This window comes from Mobula hypostoma, chromosome 8 (genome assembly GCF_963921235.1).
Source record: "Mobula hypostoma chromosome 8, sMobHyp1.1, whole genome shotgun sequence".
In the NCBI taxonomy this organism is placed as follows: domain Eukaryota; kingdom Metazoa; phylum Chordata; class Chondrichthyes; order Myliobatiformes; family Myliobatidae; genus Mobula; species Mobula hypostoma.
Window position 1 is genome coordinate 68,712,688 of NC_086104.1, and position 22,747 is coordinate 68,735,434.

Here is a 22,747-nt window from a genome sequence, read left to right on the forward strand (position 1 = left end):
AGTTAAACCATTCTTGTGTCATCAGCGAACTCGATGATTCGGTTTGAACTGGTTCTAGTGGTGCGGTCATGAATCAGCAGCGAGAACAGCAGCAGGCTGAGTATGCAGCCCTGGGAAACATTTTTTAATACCACTGAACATTTTTCACCTGACTTTTCCACCATCTCCCAAACTCTCTCAAGATGATTGGTAAATCAGTGCTAATTAGTTGCTTATGATGCTCACTACCAATTGAATTTAAAATTCTTGAAGATAAAGATGAAATGACACCAAGTATGTTATTTTTTGAGTCACGTGATATGACAGACATACGAACAAGATGACCAAAAATGGGATGCATTTTAAAAAGCACTTCATAAGATAGAGAAATGAAGAGATAAAGCAAAGAATTTCAGAATTTTGCATTTGGGCAAAATTGAGGCCCACTCGGGCGAAACAGTTGCTTTGAGGAATTACCTAAGTCACGCTCTTTGGGAGGAGGCTTTCGAGGAAAAGTATTTTGTAGACAGGCAGTGGGAGCTGAGAGTAAGAATAAGGATTTGATAAAGTTAAAGCTATACTCAACAGGAAGCAATGGAGAAGTAAATTAGGGCAAAGGCAACAGAGTTCTTCTGGATAACTTCCAGTTTCCCGCAGAATGAAACAGGCCAGCCAAGAGTGGATTGGTATTGCCTATACCACTGACGTTCAGCAACTGAGCTGAGAAAGGGCTGAGTCAGGTAGCACTGTGGAGACAGAAATATTTATTTATTTTATTTAGCAATACAGCCACCCCAGCAATCCCCACCAACCCTTATTTAACCCCAACCTAATCATGGGACAATCTACAATGACCAGTTAACTTACCGATGCGTCTTTGGACTCTTGAGAGGAAACTGAGTGTCTGGAGAAAACCCATGCATTCCCCAGGGAGGATGTACAGACTCCTTACAAAGGATACCAGGATTGAACACTGAACTCCAAAGCACTGAGTTTTAATAGCATTGCACTAACTGCTATGTTGCTGTGGCCACAAATAGGCCACCTTAATGATGGTAAATCAGTTTAGTATTATCACATGATAGTACAGTGAAAAACTTGGTTTTGCTCGTCTTCCATCAAGATCAATTCATCACATCACTACGCTGAGGTAGTACAAGGGAAAAGCAATAAAAGAGTACAGAATATAGTGTTGCCATTACAGAGAAAATGCATTTCAGGCAGACAATAAGCTGCAAGGCCACATGAGGTAGACTGTGAAATCAAGAGTCCATCTTATTGAGACTGTTCAATATTCTTAAAGAAGCAAGTTAGAAGCTGTCTTTTAGCCTGGAGGTGTATGCTTTCTGGTTTTTGTATCTTCTACCTGATGGGAGGGGGAGGCAACGTCTGTAGTGAGAGAGGTCTTTGATTATGTTAACAGCTTTACCAAACGTCGTGTAGTCAGAGTCTATGGAGGGTAGACTTTTTTTTGTGATATACTGTATCCACAACACTCTGGTGGTACAAATGCGTAGCATAAAGCTCATCTTAATGTTAAATGTCACAAGCTGATTCAGTTGCTGTGGGAAAATATAGAACACAGCAAATTTAAGACTGGAATCAAAAATAAAAATCTTCAGTCTTTCCAATAATTACAAGTATGCAAGGACAATCGTGAAAACGTAAAAGTTTACATGTGGAAGCTGACACACTGAAGGACATCCTAGGGAGGGGCTAGGAATTTTTAAAAAAAGCTTCATTACAACTGTAGCTGAGACTGCAATTGAGTATGATGAACAGTTTTAATTTTCTCATTGTTGATGTGTGGCCAAGTGATTAAGGCGTCAGTCTAGTGATCTGAAGGTCGCTAGTTCAAGCCTCAGCTGAGGCAGCGTGTTGTGTCCTTGAGCAAGGCACACATTGCTCTGCGATGACACTGATGCCAAGCTGTATCAGCCCTAGTGCCCTTCCCTTGGACAATATTGGTGGCGTGGAGAGGGGAGACTTGCAGCATAGGCAACTGCTGGTCTTCCATACAACCTTGCCCAGGTCTGCACCCTGGAAACCTCCCAAGGCACAAATCCATGGTCTCATGAGACTAACGGATGCCTGTAGTTTCCTCATTCAAGGGAGGATATACTTGTATTGGAAGCAATTCAGACTAGGTACATCAGGCTGATTCTTGGGATGGAGAAATTGCCTTATGACTAAAGGTTGATCGGACTGTGCCGACACTGATTGATTGGAGTTTAGAAAAAGATGGTACCATGGTAGTATAGCAATTAATGTGATGCTATTACAGCTTGGGGTATTCCGGAGTTCGGAGTTAAATTCTTCCTGTGAATGCTTCCTCTCATTGTCCAAAGACATACTGGCTTGTAGGTTAATTGGTCATTGTAAATTGTCCTCTGATTAAAGCTATTGTTAAATAGGTGGGTTGCTAGGCTAAATCAACAATGTAGTGATATAACCACATTGGTAAGACATTTAAATTACCTTGATCAATCTAAAGAGTTACTCTGTTTAAAGATCAGTTTAAAAGATGCAGCCTTGGAGATATGAATACAAAAGACTTCAGGCACTGCAGCTCTGGAATCAAACTTCTCAAACTATAAAGAACTACTGTATGTAGAAAAATGGTTTGTGGTAGTTGGAGCGCAGTCATCTCTGCAAAAGACACAGGCACAGGTTATCTCTGGAAGAGTTTCTCAGGATGGTGCTCAAGGTCCAACCATCTTTAGTTGCTTCATCAATGATCTCCCTTCAATCGTAAGGTTGGAAGTAGGGATGTTCACAGATGATTGCACAATGTTCATTATCATTTATAGCTCCGCAGATAATGAAGAGTTACTGTCATCCAGATGTAACAAGACGAGGCCAACATCTGAGCCTGGGCTAATAGCTAACAAGTAACATTCGTGCAGTGCCAAGCGATAATAATATCCAACAAGAGAAATTTCAGATATCATTCACTGACATTCAGCAGTGTTACTGTCAGTGAATCCCCCTCCATCAATATCCTAGGGTCTACCAAGAACCAGGAACTGAACTGGAGCAACCATACGAACAATGTGGCTACAAGAGCAGGTCAGAGGCTCACAATCCTGTAGCAAGTTACTCACCTCCTAATTCCACAAAGCCTGTCTACCATCTGGAGTGTGATGGAGCCCTCCACTTGCCTGGATAAGTACAGCTTCAACAACAGTTAGCTCAACATCATACACAACGTAACAATTCACCTGTACCATTCACTCACTCTACCACCAACAGTTTGGCAGCAGCAGTTTGTACTACCTATGGGATTGCACTGCAATAACTCACCGGAAGTCCTCAGACAGCAATCTCCAATCTCATGACCTCTTATCAGCCAGAAGGACAAGGGTAGAAAAAGCATGGGAACAGCAGCACCTGCAAGTTGCCCTCCAAGCCACTCACCACCCTGAGTTGGAAATATATCACTGCTGCTTCGCCACTATTTGAGCCAAAACCCTGGAACTCTCTCCCTAACAGCTTTATGGGTATACCCACACCTCAGGGACTGTAGCAGTTCACTAAGTAGCTCATCACCACCTTCTCAGGGCAATGAGGGATGGGCAAGATGACAAGTACAAACTATTCAAATTTGACTGTCAGTTCTTCATAAGAACAAAGAAACAGAAATAGGCTAAACAGAGGTTAGCATAACACTATTACAGCGCCTCCATTCCTCTGTTCAATAAGTTCATAGTTGATCCAATCCCCCTTCAACACCACTTTCTTGCACTCTTCCCATACCCTTTGATTTCCTTGCAGCTCAAATGTCTGAAAATCTCGCTCTTAAATATATTCAACTCCTCATCTAATTAATTCTTTAATTTGAATGGAGTCATTCACCTGGACAACAAAGTTTACAGTCGGCCCTCCGCATCCACGGGTTCAATCAACCGCGGATCGAAAATATTCAAAAAAAATTCCAGGAAGTTCCAAAAAACAAAACTTGAATTTGCCGCACTCCGAGCACTACACTTGATCCATGCGAATGAAGTGATGTGTAAGCGTACCCTGCTGTAGCCTCCCGCCACTTCACAGATCCTCAGTCTTTCTCCAGCACTCGTTTGAGCATTGTTCGCCTCGTGTCTTGTCATTCACTACTTGTGTTGTGAGCGAGGGGAAGGAGTTTAAGGCTAGTAAGGGATGGCTGGCTAGCTGTGTAAAGCGCTACAGCCTCAAGAACTTAAAGATCACGGGAGAATCGGCATCGGCTGATGCCGAGGCAGCGTCAGCGTTCCCAGAAGAGCTACGGTGGTTGCGTCTGTACTGAACATGTACAGACTTTTTTTCTTGTCATTATTCCCTAAACAGTACAGTATAACAACTATCTACATAGCCTTTACATTGTATTAGGTATTATAGGGATTTGAGCATCCGCAGATTTTGGTATCCGCGGGGAGTCCTGGAACCAATCCCCTGTGGATACCGAGGGATGACTGTATTTTCCTAATTAATATTCACATTTCTAGTTCATTTAACAATTCATTTTTTTTTTATTATTTAGATATACAGCATTGTAATAGATCCTTCCAGCCCAATGGGCCTGTGCCACCCAATTATACACATGACCATTTAACCTACTAACCCATACGGCTTTAGAATAGGGTAGAAAACTACAGCAACTGGAAAAAAAATCCACACAATACAAGCTCCTTAGAAACATCAACAGAATTGGACCTGGGTTGCCAGTGCTATAGTGTTACACTAAACACTACACTACCATGCCACTCCCGACATTTGACTGACATCAGTTACAATTAAAAAAAAGCTTATTTAAATACATTTCATCTGGAGCTGCTTTTAAAGGTTTCTGCAAGAGTATATTGCTGGGAAGCTGGAATGCTCCTCCTGCAACACATGGGAAAATAGGGGAGACTTCCAACATCTTCCTGGTCTGTTCTTCCATCCCGAGCTATTACGCCGTCATATGGCACACTCCTATGAAACCACAGGATCTCTATATCTTTTCTTTCGCCACTTCTCTACCCACCATCTGTGGATGTAAACCATCTTTTCTGGTAAGGCAGCAGTTCACTGCACTTTCTCCAATCTAGATAATTGCAGTCAATGTTCATAGTGTGGTAATTACATTGTTAGAGCACCTGCACTCAGTCTCCAGTGACCTTCAGCCTCTGGTTGCCTGCCACTTTAATTCACTGTCTCACACCAATTCCGACCTCCCACGCTATTACAATATGCCTAATAGAAGCTCTTAGAAGTGATGTATCATCTTTCATCTGGGCATATTGCAAACTGCGGGACTCAATATTAAACTCTCTAACTTTAGATAATTTCATCTTCCTTTTTTGTTTGGTCAGGCCTGGCTATTTTTGCCTGCTAGCCCTTTCTCCCTGTTCTTTTCCATTTGTACAACTTCACCTATTGGTTAAGTCCTAGTAGTAAGGTCTTGATCAGCAAAAGATTTTTACTCTGTTGGGCAAAGTCCATGCAGTTGCTTTGAAGGAGATAATGAACATCATCTTCAACGAATTCCTTTACTAAGAGGTCACTGCTGAGATAGAAGAGGTGGCCCCCACTTTTTTTTAGGGATTTGCCGTGAACATTCATTAATGGAGAGGAGTGTCCTGCAGCAGGGAAAGGTTGGGAGAAATACTTTAGTCTTGAGGATGTTGAGTGTGAGGTACATCCTTTTGTACTTTTAACAAATGAGTTGATGCAGGATTGAAACTTGGTCTCCAACCATCATTGGTACATTGTCTCTGGACTTATTAAGAGACAAGATGGTTCAATCTTCAGAAACTACACACTAGAACCAATGTTAAGGCTCAGTAGATGTTAAGAATTAGATAATTTATTATGCAGATCCATGTGAATTAACCTTCTACCAAGCAATGGTGGTATTAAAATGGCTGCTATAATCACAAAAAGCATTTTCAAATTACTAATATAGATCACAGCAGAAACTGAGTCAAAAATATTACGAGGCATTTGACTGATTTGGAAATGCAGCAGAGATCAAAGTGTCAGAAACTAGCTTAGAGTTGAGAGTTACAGTGGAATGGAAAAGGAACTTGGAGGAAGCAGTTCACTGTAGAAAGAACAAGCTTAGATTGTCACTGAGATCTGAGGTCCAGCCAAACAGCGATATAAACCATATTTTTTCATAAAAGACACATTTAACAAAGTTATCATCTTAAACCACCATTGTTTATCATCTCTCCTTGGTTTATGATCATCAGCATTTATCAGCATCAGGTTTATCATTGTCACTCACATTTGGCATTGTTTGTTTTTTTTTAGTAGTAGTGGAGTGCAGTACATAAAATTACTACAGCACTGTGCAAAAGTCTTAGGCATCCTAGCTAAGTAAGACTTTTGCACAGCACTGTATATAACCCTGAGATTAATTTTCTTGTGGGCATTTACAGTAAATATAAGAAACACAATAGAATCAATAAAAGGTTGCATCCAACAGGATGGACCAAAACCTATGTGCAAAAGGCATCTCTTTCAGTAAGATGGCGATGTGGTCAGACACAGTGGCTTCTATGGGGCTAAACAAAGGTGTTATTCTCTTTTTTTAGAAGTATTTTTTTCTGATTGCAAGATGCAGCAGAACATTAAGAACATTAAGTACTGCAGGTCTACACCATCAGCAAGGTGCTTGTTGGCAGAGAAACTAAATGAGCTGGATTTGGTGGAGATCGTGCTGCTGCCTGAGTCAGAGAAGCATCGGAGGAATCTGTGCACAAAGGTAGTGTGCAGTCAAAATGCGAGTGACCATCTTAGTTGCTTCACTCGTGATCGCAAGACCCTGTTGGACATTGTTAATGTAGACTACTGCAAGTCCAATTCACTTGATTTATTGGGAGACGGAAGGGAGCTGCACGGCCTCAGTCATAATGAGGACTAGGCCTCGACGCAGTGTCATCTGTTTACAGCTGCCCAGGAGAGTGGTGTTGGAGTTGGTGTACTCCACCAGAGTACCGGAGCCGGTAAGGCGCGGCGTGCAAGCTAGAGTTGGTGCTGCCCCCCTTCCCCGTGTTTGCTTGGCAAAAGACGAGCTGTATTGTGTTTGACTGCAGACTGTTGCAACATTATTGGACTCGGTCTTGGACTATATATTTTTTTTGTGTGAATGTATTTTACCGACTTCTTATATGTTTGCAATCTTATTTATGCTTTATGTGTCTTGTGCTGTGTGTGACTGTTGGTTCTGTGTTTTGCACCTTGGCCAGAAGGATTGCTGTTTCGTTTGGCTGTAATCATGTATAGATAAATGACAATTAAACTTGAACTTGAAAGACAACAGACTACAAATACAATAAGAAAAATAATAAGAAGTAATAAATATCAAGAGCATGAGATGAGTTCTGTATTTTAAGATTTTTGGAGATTGTGACAAATATTTTCAATGTCCGAATGATAAATGTTAGAATTTGAATACACAAGACACTCTGTCATGTAATCACATTTTGCATTAAAAGGTACAAAGAGCCTAGTGGTTTAAAAAAAATCAGCCATCATTTTTAAAAAACTGTATTTATCAAATTAGCATGTTGGCTTACAGGGACAGGCATGTCATTGACATGCTATTGAAGCTGTAAAATGTAATTTCAACTTGTCTTAAAATCTAAAACAGAAGAACTGTAGTCATTAAAAGAAAAAGTGCTTTATTTCATTGTTTCTAGTTTGGATATTTTGGAAAGGACCAAGTTCCCTTATCCTTGTGTTGCATTCTGAGTAATAGCAAAGCCCCACCTCTTTCAAAGGCTCAGACGTTCATTTTATTGTCAAAGTATGCCTTTACAATACAACTCTGATATTCATTTTTTCCAGATAGCCATGAAATACAGAAAAACCATGAGAGTTGTTGAAAGAAAAGACATCTCCCCACATGAAAAGGGAAGAACCCAAATTCCCCCATTTAGTCATAGTTATAGTATAGTCATAGTCATACTTCATTGATCCCGGGGGAAATTGGTTTTCGATACAGTTGCACCATAAATAATTAAATAGTAATATGTAAATCATGCCAGGAAATAAGTCCAGGACCAGCCTATTGGCTCAGGGTGTCTGACCCTCCAAGGGAGGAGTTGTAAAGTTTGATGGCCACAGGCAGGAATGACTTCCTATGACGCTCTGTTTTGCATCTCAGTGGAATGAGTCTCTGGCTGAATGTATTCCTGTGCCCACCCAGTACATTATGTAGTCGATGGGAGACATTGTCCAAGATAGCCTGCAACTTGGACAGCATTCTCTTTTCAGACACCACCGTGAGAGAGTCCAGTTCCATCCCCACAACATCACTGGCCTTACGAATGAGTTTGTTGATTCTGTTGATGTCTGCTACCCTCAGCCTGCTGCCCCAGCACACAACAGCAAACATGATTGCACTGGCCACCACAGATTGTAGAACATCCTCAGCATCGTCTGGCAGATGTTAAAGGACCTCAGTCTCCTCAGGAACTAAAGACGGCTCTGACCCTTGCACAAAAAAAATTTCCTCCCTTGCACAAAAAAAAATTACAGCCCACATGGAAAATGGCAGCTGGAATACCAAACTCCAAATCTCCAACACCTTCTCATAAAAAAGGCGACACCAACATCAAACCCAAGCACCCTCCCCTGCAAAAAAAAAGGAGAGCACCAACCCCCCACCCCCTCCAGATCACCCACACAGAAAAACCAACACGAACATCAGACCCCAGATCTCCAACCCCACCCTCATACAAAAGTCAACCTATTGCCCATCCGGAACCCCAACCTGCCAATTGGCAAGAAGAAAGAAAACACAGAAAATTGAAGGAGAGCGTAAACTACAGTCCAGTTATCACATAAGTCTCAGAATTTCATAAACATCCTCCTGCCAGAACCAAGGAGAGCGGCTGCTTGAACTCAGACCTTCTGCGAAGAGTGACCATTGTGCTGCTGACCTGCAACCTTCTGTAACCTTTCCCTGTTCCAAGCTGTGGTTGTCTGCTGCTTTAAGAAGACCACTATCATCCTGGTAGCCAAAAGAAACAAGATAATGTGCCTTAATAACGATTGCCCAGTGGTTCTAACATTTACCATCATGGAGTGTTTTGGGAAGCTGGTCATGGCACTTATTAACTCCAGTTTTCTATACAACCTCAGTTTGCCTACTGCTGAAACAGATCTATTGTGGACACCATTTTGTTGGTTGAAAACTCATCTCTGGTCTGTCTGGACAGTTGAGGCACCCATGTCTGACTGTTCTTTATTGACTGTGGTTCTGCCTTCAATGCTATTATTCCAAGCAAACTGATCACCAAACTCCAGGCCCTGGAAGTTGATGCCCCCCTCTGCAACTGCATCCATGATCGACAGATCACAATAGTAAGGAGAGGCAACAACACCTCATGATTATCCTAAACACTAGTTGCATCTTCAGCTCCTTACTTGACTCCTTACGCTGTCATAACTACGTAATCAGATTCTGCACTAACTTCATCTGCAAGTTTGCCAATGATACCACTGTAGTGGGCCACATCTCAAATAATGATGAATCGGAGTACAGGAAGGAGAAAGAGGGATTACTCACATGGTGTCATGGCAGTAACCTTTCCCCCATTGGCAGCAAAACAAAAGACACATTGACGTCAGAAAGGAAACTGGCACACATGCTCCATTGTCTGTCGATAGTGCTGTGGTTGAGAGATTCAAGTTCTGAGATGTGAGCATCACCAAGAGCTTGTCCTGGTCCAACCAAGTTGATGTCCCAGCCGAGAAAGCTCACCGATGCCTCTTTTGCTTCAGGAAGCTAAAGAAATATGGCATGCCCCTGACAACACTAACGAAGTTTTATCGATGCACCATGGAAAGCATTCTGTCTCAATGCATTATTACTTTGTACTGCAACCACTCTGTATGTGAGTTCAAAATAACTGCAGATTGTTAGGGACATAGGTCAGCATGTCACAGGAACCAGCCTTCCCTCTATGGACTCTATCTATGCTTGTCTCTGCTTAAGTAAAGCAGCCGGCATAATCAAAGATCTTACTCACTCCGGACATTCTTCTATTCTCACCCATTGGGTAGAAGATACAGAAGCCTAAAAGCTCATACCACCAAGCTCAAGGACAGCTACTGTCCCACAGTTATCAGCCTCAGAAATGGTCATTTTGTATGCTAGGATAGACTCCTGGCCTTGTTGTAACTGTGAGTGAAGTCACTGGGAGACACTGAGGCTGGTGATATCGAATTCTTTATTCAGCACAAAAGGAGCCATCATACTCGAGACATTCTTGAAAGAAAGGGCCTCTAAACTCAAAGTACATCACATTTTTTATATCAATGGTAACTTAATACAGTTTCAATGGTCACAATGACATTGTTTACTTCAATACTTTGTGTTGACAAAGTTTCATTTAAGTTGCATATAATTTTCCTTGCCATAGTAACAGTATACCTGATGTTGTAGTATGTGAAGGAAGAGAAGTGGGTACAGTTACTATTACAAGAGAGAAGGTGCTCAAAATGCTGAAAGACCTAAAGGTACATAAGTCACCCAGACTAGATGAACTGCATCCCAGGATTCTGAAAGAGGTAGCGTTAGAGCTTGTGGTGGGGTTAGAAATGATCTTTCAGAAATCATTGGACTCTGGCATGGTGCCAGAGGACTGGAAAATTGCAAATGTCATTCCACTCTTTAAGAAAGGAGGAAGACAGCAGAAACAAAATTATAGACCAGTTAGCCTGACCCTCAGTGGTTGGGAAGATGTGAGAGTCAATTGTTGAGGATGAGGTGATGGAGTACTTGGTGACACAGGACAATATAGTACAAAATCAGCATGGTTTCCTTCAGGGAAAATCCTGCTTGACGAACCTGTTGGAATTCTTTGAGTAGATTACAAGTAGGATAGATAAAGGGGATACAGTGGATGTTGTATATTTGGACTTTCAGAAGGCTTTGACAAGGTGCCACACATGAGGCTGCTAACCAAGTTAAGAGCCCTTGGTATTACAGGAAAGTTACTAACATGATTAGAACATTGGCTGATTGGTAGGAGACAGCGAGTTGGAATAAAAGGATTCTTTTCTGGTTGGCTGCCAGTGACTAGTAGTGTTCCGCAGGGGTTGGTGTTGGGAGCACTTATTTTTATGCTGTATATCAATGATTTAGATGATGTAATAGATGGCTTTGTTGCCAGGTTTGCAGATGATACGAAAATTGGTGGATGGGCAGGTAGTGTTGAGGAAACAGGTAGGATACAGAAGGACATAGACAGATTAGGAGAATGAGCAAGAAAGTGGCAAATGAGAGAGAATGTTGGAAAATGCATGGTAATGCACTTTGGTAATAGAAATAAATGTGCGGATTATTTTCTAAATGGCAAGAAAATCCAGGAATCTGAAATGCTGAGGGACTTGGGAGTCTTTGTGCAGAACACCCTGAAGGTTAACTTGCAGGTTGAGTTGGTGGGAAGGAAGGCAAATGCCATGTTAGCATTCATTTCAAGAGGTCTAGAATACAAGAGCTAGGATATGATGCTGAGGCTTTATAAGGCATTGGTGAGGCCTCACCTTGAGTATTGTGAACAGTTTTGGACCCCTCACCTTAGAAAAGATGTGCTGGCATTGGAGAGGGTCCAGAGGAGGTTTACAAGGATGATTCCAGGAATGTAAGGGTTATCATACGAGGAACTTTTGATGGCTCTGGGTCTGTACTTTCTGGAATTCAGAAGGATGAGGGGGGGGATCTCACTGAAACATTTTGAATGTTAAAAGGCCTAGGAGGAGTAGATGTGGAAAGGATGCTTCCCATGGTGGGTGGGTCCAGGACAAGAGGGCACAGCCTCAGGATAGAGGAGCGCCCTTTCAGAACAGAGATGCGGAGAAATTTCTTTAACCAAGGTGATGAATTTGTGGAATTTGTTGCCACATGTAGCTGTGGAGGCCAGGTTGTTGGGTGTATTTAAGGCAGAGATTGATAGGTTCTTGTTTGGACATGGTATCTAAGGTTACGGGGGAGAAGGCTGGGAACTGGGGTTGAGGAGGAGATTAAAAGAAAGGATCAGCCATGATTAACTGGTGGAGCAGACTCAGTGGGCCAGATGGCCTAATTCTGCTCCTATGTCTTATGGTCTTATGGAAAGATCAAGTTCAAGAGTGGCACAGAAAACACAGTGGAGGATTGACTATTATTTGTAGGCCTCTGCAGTGACATTGATACAAAATGCTCCTTTAGTATTTCACTGATGTGTGAGGCTTGAATTGGCGTTGTAAGTCCACAGTCTTTAGCTTTGGAGGTAAGAATACATCAATTATATAAACAAGTTAACCTGAGTCAGTTTTTCAAATGATGACCTTGGATCTATTGGATGCCTTTGTTATGTAACAAGAATCCAGAAAAAAAATGACTTGAGGAAAATATAGAATCAAAATACAAAATACTCAGTAATTAGAGTGAAAGTAAGGTCAATGCTATTTTCTTCATGCAGAATTTGACCAAGTTTTGTCACATTATAACTAAAACCTGAGATCATGAGTGGTGTTTGTCCCTTTTGGAGTATATATAGTTTCTAAAATTGGTCAGTATGCTATGCTGAAAACAAACCAATGCTCATAGTGGGATCAGAAGTGGGGAGAGTGAGCAACTTCAAGTTTCTGGCTGTCAATATCTCTGAGGACCTAACCTGGATGCAACATATTGATGCAATTGTTAAGAAGGCAAGACAATGTCTATATTTTCATGAGGAGATTTGAGGATATTTGGTCTGTCAATTACAACAGTCGAACTTTTACACACGTACCCTGGAGAGCATTCTGACAGGCTGTATGGCGGGGTGGGGTTGCGGGGCTACTGCACAAGAATGAAATAAGTTGCAGAAACTTGTAACATCAGTCAGCTCTATCATGGGTAGCAGCCCTCTGTATTATCCAAGACATCTTTAAGGTGCGGTGCCTTGGGAAAGCGGCGTCCATCATTAAGGACCCCCTCCACACAGGATATGCCCTCTTCTCACTGTTACCATCAGGAAAGAGGTATCGAAGCCTGAAGGCACACACTTAGCGATTCTGGAGCAGATTCTTCCCCCCACCATCTGATTTCTAAATGGACATTGAATTCATGAACACTACCTTACTATTTTTTTATTTCTGTTATTTTGCTCTAATTATTTTAATTTGACTTTAATGGACATGTATACACTTTTTTTCTCTATATTGATTTATCATAAATTTCATTGTACTGCTGCTGTAAAATTAACAAATTTCATGATGTATGCAGGTAATATTAGACCTAATTCTGATCCTGAACACAAAGAGAGATCATTGATCTAGCATATTCATTCTGTTGTGCCCAATCTAGGAGAATGCTATGAAATTGTAGCCCTGACGAGTATAATTAATTTGTATTCAATTAAGTTGTCATGATGGTATCATGTTTCACAAGTATTGTCTGATTTCATCTGGTTTAAATTTCCATAGTGAACCATGTACGTGATTATAGGGATCTAATGTACCTCTAATTTTGTGAATAGTTTGTATGTATTCATCCTTGTACACGCTCCATGGACAAATAAGAATTGTTGACATCCCACAAGGGAAACATCACCTGGAGGCACTATCATTTCAAAAAAATTCATGCAACTTTGCTGTTCTTCTGCTCTCTGGTCATTGATCTACTAAGCTCTACTCTGAATTGCAGACTTTTTTTTATCTTTCTGCATTACAAACAGTCTTCATGTGTTATCACTGAATGACTGATACCTTTGGTTAGTCTGCATTTGAAATATTGTGTGCATTTGCAGTTACCTCACCATAGGAATGATGTGGAGGCTTTGGAGAGGGTGCAGAAGGGCTTCTCAGAGGTGTTGCCTGGATAGATGTGTATTAGGTATAAATGAGAGGCTTGGAAAGCTTGGATTGTTTTCTCTGGTGTGTTAAAAGCTGTGGGCAACCTGTTGAAGTACGTGAAGTAGTGCAAAGCACAGATAGGGCAGAGAGTCTTTTTCCCCCAGAATAGGAATGTTAAATATTAGAGGGCATGATTTTAAGATGAAAGGGGAAGGTTTAAAGGAGATTTGCCAGGCTGGCTATTTTACACACAGGTGGTAGGTGCATGGAATGTGCTGTCAGGGCATTTAGACCAATAAGCATCAGGGGATGGAGGGACATGGGCCCTGTGCAGGCAGATGGGCACAGGTTACATTCGTATTATGGTTGGTACAACTATGGTTGGCTGATGCACCTGTTCCTGTGCTATAATGTTCTGTGTTCTAAAGAAATGAAATTAAATTATTTTTCAATTTTAAGTATTGCAAGCAAAGGTTTAATTGGTTACTATACAAATTTGCAGCTTGATATTTTGACGACTTAGTTCGCAATGAACTTTTCACACAAAGAAAGCTGCTTTTCCTTCCAAAAATAAACATAAAACGTAGGAGCAAAAGTAATAGCAAGTTCACAACACAGTTCAAAGTAATTTTATTATCAAAATACATCTATGTCACCATATACACTCTTGAGATTCCTTTTCTTGTGGGGTTACTCAATAAGCCCAATAAGCATAATAGAATCAATGAAGAACTGCCCCAATGAGGCGGCAACCAGCATGTAAAAGACAACAAATTGTGCAAATGGAAAAGGAAAGAAATAACAATAAACAAGCAATAAATATTGAGAACCTGAGATGAAGAGTCCTTGAAAATGAGTCCATGGGTTGTGGGAACAGTTCAGTGATGGGGCAAGTGAAGTTATCCCCTTTGGCTCAAGAACCTGGTGGTTGAGGGCTCATAACTGTTCCTGAACCTGGTGGTGTGAGTCTTGAGACTCTGGTACCACCTTTCTGATGGCAGCAGTGAGAAGAGAAGTGTAAGTAATGTACAATCAATGTTATCCTGTTCATGCAATGAGGAAATTTGTCTTGAGTTACAAATTTCTGCACTTGCTGATTAATTTTGTGTAGGTGCATTGTTCAAGCCAACAGCATCTGCCCCTGAGCCTCAATTTTATTTTTTTAAGAACTTGTTGAATTTGTTTATTTATTGTTCTTTTAGCTCATAATCATAATTGCTGAGGGAGTGGTTGTTAAGAAGTCTGGGTGGTGAGGTAGTGTAGCGGTTAGTGTTATACTTTACAGCACCAGTGACCTGGATCAGTTCCTGCTGCTACTTGTAAGGAGTTTGTATGTTTTTGGCTTTCCTCCAGGTTTTCCTTCTCATTCCAAAGACATAGGGTTAGTAGGTTAATTGGTCACACAGGTGTAATTGGCTGGCACAGACTTATTGGACTGGAAGGCCTGTTGCTGTACTATATCTCTAAATAAAATAAAGTTAATCAAAAAGGAGCCAATTTAATTTGCCAAATATAATTCCTGCTGCTAGTGTATGTTTAGAGGTTCGAAAAATATATTTTTTCTTCATGTTGCTCATTTTTTCTCTTAATTCAGTTGATTTCATTCTACTGTACTCCTGTTGCTAATAAACGGATCCTCTGTTTATTTCACAAAACTTAAAATTCATTGATTAAGGGAGTCAGACTGTTGGCCATAGCATTCACAGAGGTTCCAGGTTGTCCATTGCACTTTTTGATCAATATATAAATGTTGCTGAACAAAATATTGGTAATCTACAGGAAAATATCTGATTGATGTACAATGATAGAAACCTTGCTGCCACTGATTTGCTCCGTTAAGAACTGATGATTGGGTCCAGGATTTCATATTTACCACATGCTTTTTTGCATAGAAATTGGGCAAGATTTGAGGAGACTATTCTTTATGTCTGATCTACTGCAGCACCTCTCTTGCTCCGAACTCCTTTTTCTGCATTGCATTGACTGCCAGTTAAAAGCAGCAGGATTTACTCTCATGGTTAAATTTCTGATTACTTGACAATAAATCTATAAATATCCAGAGTGGATAGTCTGCTCTTTAAGCAGCTTTAACAGATCATAAAATGCTCAGCTATGCAACAGTTCCTTTTGTTGACATATGAAGAACTGATCCAAACGTACATTACTTACTAAGTCACACAAATCATAAAAATAAAATTTCTTCCCCTTTCTCTGTGTTACGCAGTGGAACTGGAATTGCACAAAGTACAAGGGGATAGGAGGAAAGTGACCTGTGAAAATTGTTATCGAATTTATCACATTATGTATTCTAGTTTTGATGTAATTGTGATGCAGTGCTGCTGTTTTATCTTGCTCTTTTTAACCATATAAAAGCACCTGCAAAGGTGTTTTCTATTTATTTTGCATTCTTCTCACATGATGAAATTACTACTTTTGAAATGGCATAGGTCAAGGTTAGCAAGACTGTATGCATTCCCAGGCACGACCTCATTGTTGGAGTAAGGAGTTGGTATGTAATACAGCTTTACCAGGTGTGAGAATGCTTTAGATCTACAAATTAGCACCTTAATAAGCCATGAATGAATTGCATTCCAATTCATTCATGGCTTATTAAATTAGCCATTTGCATTGGTTTTGTCACTTGCAGCTAAGCATTAATTTGTCAAAGGTTTGGCTTTGATAGAGGAACTTCTGGAAGTAGTTGTCTTTTTGTGAAGCAGAAGAACTGAATGGAAATCTGTTTCTCTAGCAGAGAGAAAGACAGAGACAGACAGACACACTCACACACTCACACTCACTTTCCTTTAGTTATTATATTTAAATAGTCACAAGTGTTCACAGAGTGGCCAAATTATTTTTAAATGCTTTTTAATCTTTAAATTGTGGCATTTTTGTTTTCTATTGTAAAGGCCAAGTGTGGAGACTCTTTGCTTGCCAATTCATGTTACATTGCTGTGATAAACACCTTTGTGCTCTAGTTTTTATATTGATGCAGTATGAAAGCTACACTGTAATTTGCCCATTAATTTTTTTCCTATTGTGTTTGGAAATTTGTTCATAATGGATTCACTGTGCTGAAAATATCTGGTTAATTACCTTGAGTCTGTTGAATTAAACAAAATAGAATGAATGCTTTATTAATCATCCATACAAAATTATTGCATAAAATTGACTTTAAACAAAAACAAGATAGAGTAACAATCTATGCTACATAAGATGTAATGAGTGTCGTTTAAAGATTGGAGGCAGCATGCAGTGGTTTTTATTCCCTTCAACTACTGATAGTGAGGTACTTAACTATATTGGCAGTAACACCATAATGATAGCAGTATTGTAATAAATTGATGGATCTTCATTGTACAGAACTATTTAATTTAACAGGTTTTTCAGAACCTTAGGCATTAATCGCATTCACTGATTGACAGTGGCAGCAAGGGAAAAGAGCACCTTTTATTGTTTGTACTCATCAAATCTGTTAAACCTAATTCTGTAGAGAGTATTTGCATATTCTGAAGTCTTTCTCTGAGTGGACTTAAATCCTCCTTGAGTGTTTGATGCATTTTTATATTCATTCTTAAGGTATCTACATGCACTATTAGTTCTGTATAATGCAGCCAAGCATAATCTCTCAGATAAGGATGGTCTTGAACAAGACTTTCTATGAAGGATGGCATGTTACATTTCTGACTTACTCTACTCAGCTTGTATAATAACTGAATGTCAAATACTGTATAGCACAAAATCTGCAATATATGCCTGCTAGCAATGGACATCAGTAGAGGTAGTCGATGTTTTCAGAATGCCAATTATGTATTAAAAGCTTAATTTTAACACCTAATACTTAACATTATTCAGTTTTTATTTGTCAAGTTAAAAGTTGCCACTGAAATATTTTTCACTCATAAGTGTAACAACATATTTATGCCTCTCCAAAATTTCCAATGTTGCAGTTTGCAAAACTGATAAAATTTGAAGCATTACTATTTATATCTAACATTTTCTCTTGTTTATAAATATGTTATGATATTATGGTAATAGATTGTATAACGAACATTTTTAGAATAATTAGCTGTATACTTAATTATATATTTATGTTTAAATGTTCCAGGTTTTGAAGAGCTTAGCAGACATGAATATTTGAATAAATTCAGTTTTGAAGAAGTAAAATATGCTTCTTATAATAAAATATTTTTCAAAATATGATTGGAGATATTAATAATTGTTCTATCAATTAAGCCTTCACTGGGACCAGATAATGGTGATTAAGTGCTTAAAGACCAGAGAAATATAATTACAGTATGTTTACCTCCACTGGTAATTATTTAGATCTCCATTTATTTCAAATGCAAATTGTTATTTTTCTGTTTACTTAACAAAACTAGTTATCAATTTGATGGGAATATTGGTTGATGTACACTTTTGTATTTTCATGTCAAACTAAGTTCTATTCACTAATTTTCACATGCTTCTTTTTGTAGGAGTCACCTTCAGGACGTAGGAAAGCCCTTGCCACCAGTAGCATTAACATGAAGCAATATGCTAGTCCCATGCCCACACAGACAGATGTAAAGCTGAAATTCAAGCCTTTATCTAAAAAAATTGTTGCTGCCACACTGCAATTTTCTTTATCTTGCATTTTCCTGAGGGAAGGCAAAGCAACGTAAGTCTCTCGGATTGATTAAACATTAGCTAGGTTGCTCTAGATGCAAGTTATATCCAATGTAGTTTCTTATTCGTTCAGTTAAATTGTAATAATGGGGCATAATACTATTTTTTTCAGCGAGGTTACTGTAAGAATTGAAGACACTGCCTGTTTTGTTTCAAGGAGTTGATGCTAAGCCCTCTTGGGCAATCCTGTTACCTAATGTCTTACTAATATACCTAATATCTTGTTATTTCATGCTCTTGTTATTTATTGATATTTACTTATATTTGTATTTGCACAGTTTGTTGTTCATTGATGCTGTTTACAGTTACTATTCTATATTTTGCTAAATGTGCCAGCAGAAAGATGAATCTCAGGGTTGTATGTGGTGACATGTACATACTCTGAAAAAAAATTCTACTTTGATATTGACTTTGAAATGAAAATTGAACAAATGAATGTCTGCATATCACATGATTATGATATAGAACCAATCTGTTATTATAATTCACAATGAGATATTTATGTATTCAATATTTACTTTTTAATGAAGTGAAAATGTATATATCATTGGCCAACGGCAGACTGAACTTTTGAGGATTTTCATTAAAAGTGTCATATTTGCATAGAATGATGCAGATGCATAAAATGACAAAGAAATTCAGATTATTGGCACTGAAATTTCATGTAATTTGCAGTGCTCATTGCAATTTATTGTGTTACAAAGCATATCATTGAGCATTATTTTTTGAATTCATTAATGCTCATTTATCGCTGTAGTATTGTGCAATTTGAAAAAATGATTTTAAAGTCAAATCCATCCTTTTGGTAAATTCCTTGAAATTATCACACTATCTTTTTGTAATTGTAAATGTTTCATAGAAACATAGAAAATAGGTGCAGGAGTAGGCCATTCGGCCCTTCGAACCTGCACCGCCATTCAGTACGATCATGGCTGATCATCCAACTCAGAACCCTATACCTGCCTTCTCTCCATACCCCCTGATCCCTTTAGCCACAAGGGCCATATCTACCTCCCTCTTAAATATAGCCAATGAACTGGCCTCAACTGTTTCCTGTGGCAGAGAATTCCACAGATTCACCACTCTCTGTGTGAAGAAGTTTTTCCTCATCTCAGTCCTAAAAGGCTTCCCCTTTATCCTCAAACTGTGACCCCTCGTTCTGGGCTTTCCCAACATTGGGAACAATCTTCCTGCATCTGGTCTGTCCAATCCCTTTAGAATTTTATACATTTCAATCAGATCCCCCCTCAATCTTCTAAATTCCAGAGAGTATAAGCCTAATCGATCCAGTCTTTCATCATATGAAAGTCCTGCCATCCCAGGAATCAATCTGGTGAACCTTCTTTGTACCCCCTCTATGGCAAGAATGTCTTTCCTCAGATTGCACACAATACTCCAGGTGTGGTCTCACCAAGGCCTTGTACAACTGCAGTAGTACCTCCCTGCTCCTGTACTCGAATCATCTTGCTATGAATGCCAGCATACCATTCGCCTTTTTCACTGCCTGCTGTACCTGCATGCCCACTTTCAATGACTGGTGTACAATGACACCCAGGTCTCGTTGCACCTCCCCTTTTCCTAATCGGCCACCATTCAGATAATCTGTTTTCCTGTTCTTGCCACCAAAGTGGATAACCTCACATTTATCCACATTAAATTGCCTCCGCCATGAATTTGTCCACTCACCTAACCTATCCAAGTCATTCTGCATCCTCCTCACAGCTCACACTGCCGCCCAGCTTCGTGTCATCCGCAAATTTGGAGATGCTGCATTTAATTCCCTCGTCTAAGTCATTAATATACATTGTAAACAACTGTGGTCCCAGCACTGAGCCTTGCGGTACCCCACTAATCACGGCCTGCCATTCTGAAAAGGTCCCGTTTATTCCCACTCTTTGCTTCCTGTTTGCCAACCAATTCTCTACCCACATCAATACCATACCCCCAATGCCATGTGCTTTAAGTTTGCACACTAATCTCCTGTGTGGGACCTTGTCAAAAGCTTTTTGAAAATCCAAATATACCACATCCACTGGTTCTCCCCTATCCACTCTACTAGTTACATCCTCAAAAAATTCTATGAGATTCGTCAGACATGATTTTCCTTTCACAAATCCATGCTGACTTTGTCCGATGATTTCACCGCTTTCCAAATGTGCTGTTATCACATCTTTGATAACTGACTCTAGCATTTTCGCCACCACTGATGTCAGGCTTACCGGTCTATAATTCCCCGGTTTCTCTCTCCCTCCTTTTTTAAAAAGTAGGGTTACATTAGCCACCCTCCAATCCTCAGGAACTAATCCAGAATCTAAAGAGTTTTGAAAAGTTATCACTAATGCATCCACTATTTCTTGGGCTACTTCCTTAAGCACTCTGGGATGCAGACCGTCTGGCCCTGGGGATTTATCTGCCTTCAATCCCTTCAATTTACCTAACACCACTTCCCTACTAACATGTATTTCCCTCAGTTCCTCCATCTCACTAGACCCTTTGTCCCCTACTATTTCCGGAAGATTATTTATGTCCTCCTTAGTGAAGACAGAACCAAAGTAGTTATTCAATTGGTTTGCCTTGTCCTTGTTCCCCATGATCAATTCACCTGTTTCTGACTGTAAGGAACCTACGTTTGTCTTTCAACTAACTTATTTCCTTCTAAGTTGTTGTAAATTTTTGTCAGGAGAAAGAGGGGGATAAAGTGAGACATGTTTCAAGTTTGGATATTTTAGGCTTTCATTTCTCTGATATACAGTATCTTCTTCCCTCTTTATATACAATGCCCCCCTTAGAGTTTTCCAGCAACTAACTTTCTTCTTTCATGAATCATGTCTCACTGTGTTTATTTTTTTAATGGTGAAGGCTGGAGTACATCTCCATACGTATTTCAAAGATGAACACAATTCCTTCTTTACTCAGCGATTAGGCATAAATTTCCCAATCAATTTCACTGCTTGATGTGAATTATAAACATAGTCCTGGCTGTTTTTACACTTTATGACCTTCCATATCATGCACCTAATCTACTGTGTTTAGTGCTCTTTATGTGCCCTCCAAGCATAGCAAAACCAAGCCTCGACTAAGCATTTGTTTATAGAACACACGTGCACTGTCTACAGTGCTCCCCTTGAGCTCTGGTTGCATGCCGTTTCAACTGCCCTTTTCATTCCCACACTGACCTATTAAGTCTTTGGCCTTCTCCACTGCAGGGTACACCAAGCACAAGTAAAAATAGTACCTCAAATTCCACTGTGGAAGTCCACACCCAATGTTATGAAAATAAAAGTTTCCAATTTCAGGTAACTTGCACGTGCTGTTTACCTTTTTCTCTTCTCATCCTGATCCATCCAGGTTCTCTCATCCATCTCCCTTTTTCCAACGCTGTCCAGCCTCCAGTTACCCTGTTTCATCCTCCTTGCCCACCTCACTCTATAAGCCTAAAACCCAAACACTTTACCTACTTAGTTATTATCCCTATCCCAACTGGTTCCATCTGCCCATTACTCCTCCCTTATCTGGTTCCACTTATCACCTGACCTTTTTTTCATAAGATTACATAATCTGCAGGCTCTTCTGTCTGCATTCATCATCTTCTAGCCCCTGGCTCTAGCTCTACACTCTCCTCTCTAATCTGGTTCAATCTTCCTCTGCTCAATATTTATTCCTCTCTTTATACATTTTGCCTTTCACCCATCAGCTGCTGTCTCCCAACTCCATCCTTCTCCCTTCTCCACCTATCTGCCCATCATCCTGCCCCACCTCAATTAATTCCACCCTTCACCTGCTTCACTTCTCACTTTCACATTTTTAGACTGGTTTATTTCCTTCTGCACTCTCAGTCCTGATGCAGGGTTTCGACGCAAATTTTGACTGTCCCTTTGCCTCCATGGATGCTGTCTGGCCTGCTGAATTCCTCCAGCACTTTGTTTATTACTCGAGATTATAGCGTTTGGAGTTTTTTCTGGTTTCTTAACCCAGCTGTTCTTCTTCTTTCTGTTCATAAAGCAATATTTGCGTGTCTGAACACTGAGCTATTCGGAGCAGTGGTATACTTATTTTTGCTATGACAGATGTTCCTTTCTATTGGATATCCCTTTCAATTATGCACTCCAAATTCTGGCATGATGTTGCTGTTATCTTCTTAAGCCCTCGGGATCTTAGGCAAGCAGCAATTATGCAGAGGAATTAACAGTCAATGTTTCTAGCTGAGACTTTTCATCAGGACTGGAAAGGAAGTGGGAAGAAGCTAGATTTGTTTTCCTAGGGTCATACACCACAAAAACAAGCATCAAATGTCATATCCAAAATA

The 22,747-nt window shown here is 40.0% G+C and overlaps 1 protein-coding gene across 5 annotated transcripts in view; it reads left to right on the plus strand.

Moving 5' to 3' along the window:
• The window catches only part of ehbp1 (EH domain binding protein 1), a 433,955-nt gene that overhangs the window by 99,220 nt on the left and 311,988 nt on the right, over positions 1-22,747 (plus strand). For all 5 annotated transcript variants that reach the window (XM_063056084.1, XM_063056086.1, XM_063056088.1 and 2 more), the window contains exon 6: positions 18,252-18,433. In XM_063056084.1, the coding sequence (XP_062912154.1) occupies positions 18,252-18,433 (182 nt within the window). The remainder of the gene's footprint in view (positions 1-18,251; positions 18,434-22,747) is intronic.